Consider the following 12,386-nt stretch of genomic DNA (forward strand, 5'->3'; position numbering starts at 1 on the left):
CGTATGAATTCTATGAGTTACGGCCAAAAACGTCTTTTGTGAGGTCACAGTGACCTTGACCTTTGACCTTTGACCACCAAAATCGAATCAGTTCATCCTTGAGTCCGAGTGGACGTTTGTGCCAAATTTGAAGAAATTCCCTCAAGGCGTTCCTGAGATATCGCAGACGGACGGACGGACGTACAGACGGAAAAAAACCCGAAAACACAAAGTAAACACTACAATAAACTCAACATGGCTGCAGCAGAATTTGTAGAAATCACACACACACACACACACACACACACACGCGCGCGCACACACACACACACACACACACACTTTCCCCTCCCCTCTCACCTTGACAGGACCCGTTGACCTCCTCAAACCCCGGCTGGCACACGCACTTCCCGATGGGCACCAGCCACTCCCCCTCGGCGCTGCAGTGCATCCTGGGAGGCTCGAGCAGGGCCAGGGAGCCGTTGACGCAGCGGCCCGCCACCTCCACCAGCTGCGAGGCCTCCGAGCCGGGGATGGTGTCGGGGAACTCGGCCAGACTCCTCACCAGCAAGGGGCAGCGCTTGTAGAACACGCGCACCGACACCAGGGCGATGCACGCGCCCAGGTCCTGGAACGCCAGGTAGAAGCCCTTCCGCGTCAGGGGGCCCAAGTCGCGGACCTCGGTGTTGAGCTTCATCACGCGGTCTCCCAGGTCCAGCTCCGTGAAGCTCTCGTCGGCGGCGATGGTGTCGATCTTCGTGTACCGGCTCTCCTTCGTCGTCCGGTCCTCCTCTTCCGTCACGCCGCCGCCGTCCCTCATCTCCCCGTCCCCCGTGTCTCCCTCCCCCCCCTCCTCCTCCTCCTCCTCCTCTTCCTCCTCGCCTCCGTCCGTCTCGTAGTAGTACATGTTGAAGGTCTCCTTGCAGGTGCCGACGCCGCCCGGCAGGCTGTTGCAGTCCCGCAGCGTGAACTTGAGCTCGATGAAGACCCGCTGGGCCCCCTCGGTCAGGATCCAGTTGGTGTGGAGCCAGTTGTTCTGGTTCTGCTCCATGACCCGGCACACTTGGTAGGTGTGGATGGGAGCGTAGTCCTCGTCCACTTCCCCTATCTCCTCCCACTGGAGACGAGAGAGAGAGGGAGAGAGAGGGAGGGAGAGAGAAAGTGAAACAAAATGGGATCAGAGAGGAGGCTTTTGATAACAGGAAAGTGAGAACCATGGAATCCTAGTAAGAATCAGCTACAGCAATGCCTATTAGAAAGGCTTAACAGAGTGGCAAGGAAATTATACAGAGGGGTAGTGAGTGTGTGTGTGTGTGTGGCAAGGTATAGATAGGAGCATAATCCTCATCCCTTCCACCTGATTCCCTCCTACTGGAATAGACAGAAAAAGAAAGAGATGGTGTTATCGGGTGTATGCATTTACTGTGAATAGGGGGATAGAGTTCTCCGCAGAATAAAAGAGAGAATTAATGTGCACTTCTACGTGTGTGTGTGTGTGTGTGTGTGTGTGTGTGTGTGTGTGCATCCATGTCTGCATCTGTGCCTGTGTGTGCATGTACGTAAATATCACTGTGTCAGCGTCCATGCCTGTGTGTGTGTGTGTGTGTCTGTCTGTGTCTGCATCCATGCCTGTGTGTGTGTGTGTGTGTGTCTGCATCCATGTCTGTGTGTGTGTGTGTGTGTGTGTGTGTGTGTGTCTGCATCCATGCGTGTGTGTGTCAGACAGCAGCATTAATTCCCTCTGCAGGTCTCCTGGGACGTGGCTATTATCTGCATCACTAGCACTCTCCCATGGCTAATATAGGCCCTTCATCATGTCAGTGTAATATGGCCAGAGGGACCAGGCTATGATCTGGTGTTATAGCATAATAGCCCGTATTAATCAATCCTCGCTGTAGCGGCTGTGTACAACCTGCTGCCTTTGTCTGCGTCTTTTCCCTCTCTCTCTTCTTTCATTCTTGTTCTCGCTCCGTCTTTTTCTTCCTGGCTTTCTCTCATCCCTCTCGCCTTTACCCTTTCTTTTTCTTTCTGGTTATTGTTCTATTTCTGATTTATCTGTGAGTGAATGCATGCATTGTCAAAGTGTGGATATGCTCATAGTGTATATTTATGTGTGGTGTGTGTGTGTGTGTGTGTGTGTGTGTGTGTGTGTGTGTGTGTGTGTGTGTGTGTACATGGGCATATTTTGTGGATTTGAGCGTGTGTGCTTATGCCTATGCGTGCACGTGCATGTGTGTGTGTGGTGTGTGTGTGTGTGTGTGTGTGTGTGAGTGAGTGTCTCTCTTCCAGACCCCAGCCCAATCAGTCCCAGAGCAGACATTAAGCCTCTTACTGGTTAGATCACACAGATCCACCAGCCTGCACTGGGCTTTACACAGCTTAACACACACACACAGACGCACATGCAATCACACACACACACACATCTCTGCAGACTCATTTTCATTATGGGTAGCCCCACAGGGATCTGAACTGACGACCTCAATAGTTTTGCTTAGAACCAAATGGTCCAGTGTATAAAGAGCAGTTGCCATTGTAGCTATTGTACATCCTCCCACTCTGCATCTCTGCTACATTAATACTGTTTGATGTAAACAGGACATGAGGCTCGCATGAGCCAACTCTTATAACAGAGGCATCGACCTATGAATAAAAATGAGTCTGTCAGTTCGGGTGTAAACAAACCGAAATCAGCAGAGAAAGATGCATCTGCACTGAAGTGAGCTGGGGTCCAAACTCTTCCAGGCAAGACTGCTGTACATGGTATGAAGCACCAGGGTACAAAGAAAGGTTGAACAGAACATTTTAGGATTCAACCCGGTGTAGCTCGGTGTATAGAGCATGGCATTTGTCCTTGCCATGGGTTGAGCAAGGCACTAACACTGCCAGGGTCAGAGGTTCAATTCCCTATATAACTTCATGGGTTGAGCAAGGCACTAACACTTCCGAGGTTAGAGGTTTGATTCCCACTGAGGCCACCCATGTATGTCTGGACCCATGTATGTATTGTAAGACACAGTGGAAACAAAAGCATCCACTAAACCAGTGGTTCTCCATGTGGGGTCCGGGGACCACCAGGGGTCCTTGAGGGGGTTCCAGGGGGTCCCCAGCAAACTGATGAATTGTTAAACTTCACCATTATTTCAGTTAACACAATTAGAGAATGTAGAAGAATGACTATTTTGATCGTAGTTTTGCTGTTATCTCTCCACCTACAATACAGATAGTTATGGGATTCTTGACAAAATCATATCTAACAATACAAATATTCTCAGATTTGGGTCTGAGAGACAAAATCTCATCAAATGGGGGTCTGTGACCCTAATGTGGACTAAATTAGGGGTCCTTGATATGAAAAAGGTTAAGAATCACTGCGCTAAACAGTAGGGATGGGACAATATCGAAATTCAATATATCGTAATACAAAAAATGTGCCAATTCGCGGGGCAGAAAAATGAATCGCTATATTAGCTACATTTGATTCTGCTCTAGGAATCACAAAAATGTCACCAGCTCTCCATCGAAATCAAAGCCACTGCTAAAAAAAATAAGCTCAGAAATAAACATAATTCTGCACAGTCAGACTTTTGTTGACACTGAACCGTATCGTGGTTTGTATTGCATCGTGAACCCCATATCGCGTATCGAACTGTAACGTGAAATAAGCATATCCTCCCATCCCTATACTGTATATACACACACATGACCACTTAAATCCCTTACCCACAATCCTTCACACCCTCCCATCTGGCCCTAACCTCTCTTTCACCCTCTGCATTGTCTGTTTTCTCTTCCCCTTCTCCTCTCCATGCACCGACCGGTCCGCATCAGCATCCTTCTGCCTCCTCATTAGTGTGTGTTCAGATGTGTGTATTTATGTTTCTTTTTAAACTGTGTGTGTGTGTGTGTGTGTGTGTGTGTGTGTCCCCATGTGTGTGTGTGTTGTGTCTGTCAGCAGACCCCCTGTGGCTGTGTTGAGTGCCCTCCTGGCTCTAAGTCTATAAAGCCGTCTCCAACATATCATTACCGCCCATTACCGCTGACCGTCATGGCACTGTAATAGAACTGCCCTTCTCACTCCTTCTACCGCGGCAGTATTTTCCCCTCTTTTTTTCTCCCTCTCTCTCTCGCTCTCTCTCCACCTCCCTCTCATGCTCTCTAACCGCTCATTCTTCTGCCTTGTCATTTCATCCTTTCTCTCTCTCTCTCTCTCTCTCATCCTTTCCCACGTGTCACCATGTCTTTTCTCTCTCCTTATCCCGTCATATTTTCACCCTCTCTCTCTCTTCCTTCTCAGTCATTCTTCCTTCTTTTATCCATCTCTGTCCCCGCCGTTCTCTTCTTTCTCCTCATCTCTTTCCGCCGCTCATCCTTTCCTTCTCCCTCTCTGCTCTCTCCTCTTCCTTCCCCCTTTCCTCTTTCAACTCCTGACTTCCCGTCTTCTTCCTTGTCCCCGATTCTCTCTCTCGTCATATTTTCACCCTCTCTCTTCCTTCTCAGTCATTCTTCCTTCTTTTATCCATCTCTGTCCCCGCCGTTCTCTTCTTTCTCCTCATTTCTTTCCGCCACTCATCTTTTCCTTCTCCCTCTCTGCTCTCTCCTCTTCCTTCCCCCTTTCCTCTTTCAACTCCTGACTTCCCGTCTTCTTCCTTGTCCCCGATTTCTTACTCTCCTCTCCTCATTTCCTCTCTCTCTCTCTCTTTCTGCTCTCAAACTTCTCTCCTCCTTCCCTCCCTCCTGTCACACTTCTGCCTGCTAATCTCCTCTGCTCTCTTATCTCCCTCCTCCCTCTTGTCTCCTTTTTACTCCACCTCTTCTTCCCTCATGTCCCCTTCTTCATGGTACTGTAAGGCGCTGTGAGGGAAAAAAAAAAAAGCATCCACTAAACAGCATATGATCTGCAGCGCAACCAATCTCTTAGCAAACACTCTTCAAACTCCTGAAGAGTCGGGCGACCGAATACCGACTAATTTCCAGATGAGAATGGAGCAGAATGGCCCTTGAATTGGCCGGATGGATGGGAGCTAATGGAGATAGATGAGACAGAGATGGAGTTGACGACGAAATAATCCATACCTTCAGATCCATCCCTTTCATGCCGCCTCCCTTCCCAGCCTCCCCTCCCCATCTCTTCTTCATGATACTTTAAAAAAGGTAGCAGCAGATAAAAGCATCCACCAAATGGCATATCATCTGCAGCCCGCCCAGTCTGTGAACAAGCACTCCTCCAAATGTGAATAGGAGCTAATGGAAGAGAGTAGATGACTGTGGAGGGGGGGTTGAGGGCCAAACAGTCCCGATAGGCAGGCACACAAAAAAATTCCTCCATCCCTTTTACTTCACCTCCTCTCCTCCTTTCCCTCCCTACATCTCTTTTTTCATCTTTTTTCTCCTTTTCATTATGGTTTTGTTCCTTTTATTCATTCATTTTCTCACTCGCTCCACTATTCATCCTCCTTTATTGATCCCTGTCTTGTCACACTCATGCTTATCCTCTCCTCTCAGACTTTCTACAGATTTTCGTATCCAATAATAAAACTAGTAGTAATAATTATATTGACGAAGCAATGACCAATTGAAGCGCCGATATAGACCTTTTGTAATACCATGTAATTTTATTGTATCTCTCGCTCAAATTTAGCCTTGAAAAGGGAAATATTTTATTGGCAATGCACTGTGATGGCTGATTTCTTTCCATTGTTCCTTTTTATTCTATTGAAGGCTTAGCTGATGAAGACTGTGATATACAATTTGACTAAATGTTCTTATTGTAAGTCACTTTGGACAAAAGCCTCTGCTAAATTACATAATGTAATGTATATTATCAGTTATGTACAAAATGATATTAAGCCAATACAAAAATGTAGGCAAATATGGGTTGAAAATATTGGTGTATTAATATATATATCTAGAACAACAGCAGCCATTTCTCTCTCTCTCTGTCTGTCTCTCTCTCTCTCTCTCTCTCTCTCTCTCTCTCTCTCTCTCTCTCTCTCTCTCTCTCTCTCTCTCTCTCTCCTCATCCTGTCTGCTGTCAGACTCCCACCATGGGACGTCAGGAGGACATAAACTAACAAACTGGTTACACTGCCGGGGCTCTTCAAAAGGCCAAAACCTCTCTGCTTTCTCTTGTCTCTTCCTCCAATTTATCTCTCCTTCTTCCACGCTGCCTCGTCTGTCCTTTTCCCTCCATCTCCTCGCTCCCATATTCTCTCTCTTTCTGCCTTCGGCGGTGATTTTCCTCTCCTCCACTTCAAAGCAGGAGGAGACAGAGAAGAGGTGCTGTCGAGGTCACAGGGAGGATGCTGTTTCTCCTGGGTCTCTGTATCTCTCTCTCTCTCTCTCTCTGTCTGTCTATCACTATCTCTATGTCTCACAACATCACACACTCGGTCTCTCTCACTCTCTGTCTGTCTCACTTTCTCTCTCTGTGTCCCTGTCTTACTCCATCTCTCCGTCTCACTCAGTCTCTCTCTCCGTCTCACTCGGTCTCTCTCTCCGTCTCACTCAGTCTCTCTCCGTCTCTCTCCGTCTCACTCAGTCTCACTCAGTCTCTCTCTGTCTCACTCCGTCTCTCTCTGTCTCACTTCGTCTCTCCGTCTCACTCAGTCTCTCTCTCCGTCTCACTCACTCTCTCTCTGTGTCACTCAGAGAGAGACTGAGTGAGACGGAGAGAGAGACTGAGTGAGACGGAGAGAGACTGAGTGAGACAGAGAGAGAGACTGTCTCACTCAGTCTCTCTCTGTCTCACTTCGTCTCTCTGTCTCACTCAGTTTCTCTCTATCTCACTTGTGTCTCACTCTCTCTCTCTGTCTCACTCCATCTCTGTCTCACTCTTTGTCTCACTCTCTCTGTGTGTCTGTCTCTATCTCTCTCTCTGTGGTTACATGAGACATACTGTATGTTTTCTTTCTGAATTAAATCATTCCGATTGAAGTTTCCCCCGCAAGTGTTTACATGTGCGCTAAATCAACATGTAAACTCACACGCATGGTGTGTGTGTTTACATGCTGCACAGTATGTAACCAGAATAAAAGTCTCTGACATTCGCAAAATACAGAATCCAGCACTCTAGCATGGGCTTACGTTTTCTAAAGATGGACCTGCGTCTGGCACCATTATTGCTTTACTGCTGTTCTTTCTGATGAAACAGTTTTATCAGGAGTGTGTTCTGATAAAACTGTTTCATCTCCCTCTCTCTGCCTCAGACCCTGTCTCCATCTCCCTCTCTGTCTCCCTCTCTATCTCCCTCTCCGTCTCCCTCTCTGCCTCACATATACACAAGAGCACACATGCACATAGATCAAACAGATTCCATGCCGTGCAAACAAAAATGGCCGCAACCTTCGACCAGAACGTCCTACTTTTTTGGGGGAGATGTGCATATTGAAATATATCAAACTCTGTAGTTGTGAAGTTGCACTGGTGTGCTAGCGAGCCACGCTGGGTTAAGTCTCCCAAGATTGGGTTTACAGCTAGTCAAGTTTTATCAGTACCAGAAGTGAACGGGGATAGATGTGGATAAGAAAAAGAGGAAAAATGAGTGTGATGTGCAATGGAGAGAGAAGGATAGAGAGAAAATGAACAGAGAGAGGAGAGAATTGGGGCTTAGAGAAGAGGCCTCAATTCTAAACCTCAGAAGTTCAGAAAGTTAAAGGTTTTTAAAAAGGCCCGCAGAGGGGCAGACAGGAGGGATGAAGGGTTTACAGACACAAGTGAAGCAGTTAACCGTAATATCTATGTCTTATACTCATTAATTTCATCGTACAATATGCTGCTCTTGAGTGCCAGTTAATGATATTTAGTGCCATGCTGTTCTTTCAGATGTGTCCAAACACTTTCAAGGTCATCCATCAATTTTCAAAAGCTTTTAAGCCCTTATTTTCCCTCCATCTCCAACTCCGATTTTTTTTTTTTTTTTCTTAAAATGCATGTTTCAAGATTTTTCAAAGCCCGTGGAAGCTTTGGGAGAGGAAAGCAGAAGAGGAGAGGAGAGGAGATGGTGAGATTAAAAGAGAAGCAGCAGCAGCAGGACGAAGAGAGAAAAAAAGAAAAGTGGGTAAGGAGTCAAATGATTGGGGACAGGGAAGGATGGAGGGGGGAAACGGGGATGAGAGTCGAGCCAGAAGAGGGATGACGGATGAGAGGAGAAGAAGAGGGGGATGGGGGAGGGGAGGATGAGAAAACGAGGGATGAAACAAACCATCTGGAACATGATCCTAAAAAGAGCTTCTGTGCTTCCTCAACATCTTATTTAGCCACGGAAGACTGCTGCTGCCAAGTGTGAGTGTGTGTGCGTGTGTGTGTGTGTGTGTGTGTGTGTGTGTGTGTGTGTGTGCCCATGTGTGTGTGCCCATGTGTGTGTGCCCGTGTGTGTGTGTGGAGAACGCACAAGTCCACAGAGTATGCTCCTCGCCGGTTTTGCAGATTGTGTAGCACTGTCTTATGAATATTGAACATGATAAGAATTATTATGGACAACAACGGCGTATTCTATGTTATTTAAAATGCTGAACGGGCAATATATATATTTTTTTCCTTTCTTTCACTGTCAGACAACATGTTTGTTAAATATAAAAAGACATTTTTAAAGTCACATTAAGCTCTAATTGAATAACACAACAGATAATGAGAGATGATGTCATTATCTTGCTTCTAACTCTTTTTTTGTTTTCACTCCCTCTGTCCATCCTGAATGAAGTCCTTTATGCAATTGCATTGTATAAACCACACACTATAATCATGTCTTCATTAATATGATTGTGGATATGGCTGCTTCTGTCAGCACTATCTGTCCCATCTGCATACAGCCGGAGAATGGGCCGTGATTAGAATACCCACAGCTGAGAAAACGCTGTGGTCAGCACTATCGGTTCAGCGTGCATAGTTGCATATTTGCCAACAGGAGTTGTGACTATATGGGGAGATTTTCCATGTGGATCAAATGAATCCGCAAATGAATTCCTGTTTAAACCAATCAGAGCGATATCGTTCCCTCGGGGGGCGGGAGGGGGGAATGAAATCTTTTTCCCAGGAATGCCGGTGGAATCGGCTGCGAACGTCTCATGAGGAGAGAGAGCGTTAAAAACTGTAGAATAAATTAATACATTTAAAAAAAAAAAAAGATAGTTTTCGTTAAAAATACACAATATGATATCATGAAATAACTATTATTCCCATATTCTGGAAACGTATTCTCTAATTAGCCGTCACCCTGGGAATACTTTAAATGGAAATTCAATTCCTGGCTTGAGAATAATATATTCCATGGTGACTTTCAATATCTTATTCATGAATTCAATTTACCCTGATAATGAACCGAGAGTTCCTGGAAATGAAAATGACCTTTGACCTCGATAGAACAAGTGAGAAGAGAGATTCATCTGTGTAAAATGTGGAAGCCGCATCTCCTCAGTTTCTTAAAACAGTCGAGGAACTTATTTCAGAGTTACAGGTGTCATTCATCTCCTGCAGGACGTGATCAGAGTTGAATATTCTCCTGATCAATCAATTCAAAAGCTAACTCTTGATGTAGACACAGGTTAGTACTTGTTACATGAACACAGAAAACTAGACACAGGGCAACTTTTGAGGCAATGGGGATTTGCAACTAGTGGTCATGCTGCCTGCTGTTGAGCTGCTGTCAATCTGCACCACCTAAAAATGCAGCCTGTCACTTGTGGTCTTTATAGGTAGAAAGAAAATTAAAAATGTGTCTTTTTAAAATATGTATAATTGATGTTTTAATCCTCAATTGCAGATAATTTTGTCTCTGCTGATTAATATATGGGGCTTTAATCTGATAAACTTTTGAAACACTGCAATGAAAATTCAGTTTTTATAACTTTACAGCTTTGGCATGTCTGCAAGTCTAAAGGTGTATTAAAGGTGTACTAACAAAAATCAAGTAATCACATGTTAAGTGTACTGGACAACAGGAACCATGTGCATCCAAAAAGACAACTTGCAACTTGTCAGGAAATAGTTGTCATTGCCTTTAGGTTCATGAATCTTTTTCCAACACATACATGGGAACTGTGACAACTTCCAGATCAAGCAAATAAAGAAAAAGTCAGAAAAAGAGTTTGGATTAGGTTTCTACACAACAGCAGAAATGCTAAATATAGCGGTCATGTTTTATACTGATTTTTACAACATTAGTTATACAGCTAAATTTCCCAGATCTGAGCTTTACAATAGTCATACTCACCCCATTCTTAGGGTACGCCACCCAGCCCAGGTCCCCCATCACAGAGCGGGAGTCCAGCAGGTTCACTGTCAAAACAAACAAATCAGAGTCAATGGAGAAAAATAATGATATGCAGATCATCACTCAGTGTCTCCTGACCAATCTGTAGTGTCATTTCATCAACGAAAGACTATCCTTATACGCCTATTTATATTAATTTTGTGTCACATTTTGTAGGCATTTAGATTAGATTTATAGATGAATATCTCATTTTCATAAAATCAAACATAAAATTAAGTTAAGTTATATAAAACCAGCATTGTTAAATAGTGTTTTGGCCAAGAACCGAAAATGAGAAATTGACTCCCTCAGTCTGTAACCCAGTCTCCAATTATCTCACATCGCTCCTCTCGTCATGTGGGAACCAGCTAGAAGTCGACCCATGACCTGCTGTGGTCGAGCTAAGTTTCTGCACCAGTGTCATAAAATCCTGTAAATTCATTGTACTTAGTAAATTAACTTATTCTGATTTTAGTACTGCTCAGCCTCTAATCAAAGCCAACATTTATTCCAGCTGAAATTACAAATATTGTCATATTTAGAATCTCACAAAAACAACCAGCTGTCTGCATAAAGACTTGACTCCGGGTTTACCGCATTTTTCATAGCATTTATTATGGCACATTTTAAAGCTACACTAGGCAAGATTTTTATGCACAGCAGATTTCCAAGTGTTAATAAGTGTTCATTGGACTTATATAAAACACTGGCAGTGTTAATTTTAATACATTGAGTTGAATTAACGGTGACAGTTTTGCTGCGATATAAAAATACTCTCATCATCTCAGCCCGAATCACAAAGTGTGGCTTCAACAGAGGGGAGCATCGCATCTCCACTAATTGAGACCCTATCAATTCTCCTTATTTTCCCAAATGAAGCTCTGCTGTCAGGTTTGGTCTCTCCTCCTCCACAGGAAGAGATGAATCCAGACTTGAGAGTGAAATCCAAACTGTCTCCTAAACAGCAGTGAGCACTCCGTCCAGAGAAAGCTGGACTCACCAACGCTAGATCTTCTCCTCTCTCGTTACCTCTTGCTGCCTCTTGGAGTTGCCAACATGTAAAGTTGCTTATAATGCAGCTTTAATGAGCCAACTAACATGTATGCCATTTGGTTAGTCATCCACAAATTGCACAGAACCTCATAAATAATATTCATGCCTGAGTGTACCAGCTGTTGAGTACAGTATTTCAAGCATGACATGAACATTGATAAGCCATGTTATAAAATAGTCTATCCACATATCAACTCTGTCCCAATGTCAACAGAAGGATAGACAACCATAAAAAAAAAGTCTTTCTGCAGTGAGAGGAAGGTGGAGGAAGCAGGACAGCTAGTTCAGTAACTGAGACACACTCACTCTGCAAACCCCCAACACACACACACACACACACACACACACACACTACTCTTCTCTTACTGTCTCCACTGCTCTGCAGAGAATAATAAAAGATGTCCTTAGGAGGCGATTAGACATCTAATTAGGCCATAAAGAAGAGATAAGTGATGCTGAACTAGATCATAAGGGATAGGTTACCTCTTTCATTCGCTCTCTCTCCCCCTCTCTCCCTCTCTCTCTACCTCTCTCTCTCTCTATCTCTCCCCTCTCTGAGGATCAAACCACCTAACAAGTTAGAGCTCAGCAGTGACAATGATCTACATACTTATTATTAAAAGTCATCAGCGTTCCTGGAAAAAGTGATTTAAAAGTCTTGTAGCGACATTACTTCAAGGATACTCAGAGTATTTTTGAATATGTTGAGGATTAAGTGGATTTTCAGCTTGGGGAATTACCGCTGAAGTTAAACTTGAAATGACAATTGAATGGTGCGAGAGGCACAAGTTGATTTTTCAATCGCACATACTGGACAATCCTCACAAGTAACCATGGGTTGGAGAGCCAACTTGGCCTCGATGATCCTTAATACCATTTTGTCTGCAACACTTTCTATTCCCCACTATTGAAACAAATGGTTAAAGTCTATAACACATAACTTTTCCTAAAGACCTCTGCCTCTCTTCTAGTCTCTCTTTCTCCAACTGTCTGTACCTCATGTTGATTATTGTGGCATCTCTGTTTTAGCTTGGATTCCTCTGGATTTAATGGCCTGCCTTCTCTCTCTCTCTATCTCTCTCTCCCTCTTACACACACACACACA

At 44.5% G+C, this 12,386-nt stretch overlaps 1 protein-coding gene across 1 annotated transcript; it reads right to left on the reverse strand.

Annotated features, from left to right (window-relative positions):
* Positions 1–339: 339 nt before the first annotated feature.
* LOC139638317 (ephrin type-A receptor 5-like) lies at positions 340–12,158 on the reverse strand (the record flags this gene model as incomplete). The annotated part of the gene is made up of 4 exons (XM_071512419.1): positions 12,107–12,158; positions 10,190–10,254; positions 862–1,096; positions 340–771 (listed from the first exon to the last, which is right to left on the reverse strand). Coding segments are annotated over exons 1-4 (784 nt in total), but the record flags the coding sequence as incomplete, so codon positions are not given.
* Positions 12,159–12,386: the final 228 nt, after the last annotated feature.

The sequence above is a fragment of the Centroberyx affinis genome, unplaced genomic scaffold, assembly GCF_046629955.1.
Source record: "Centroberyx affinis isolate AG114_WGS23_722 - 3 ecotype Tasmania unplaced genomic scaffold, CSIRO-AGI_Caff_v1 ptg006270l_1, whole genome shotgun sequence".
Taxonomy (NCBI): Eukaryota; Metazoa; Chordata; class Actinopteri; order Beryciformes; family Berycidae; genus Centroberyx; species Centroberyx affinis.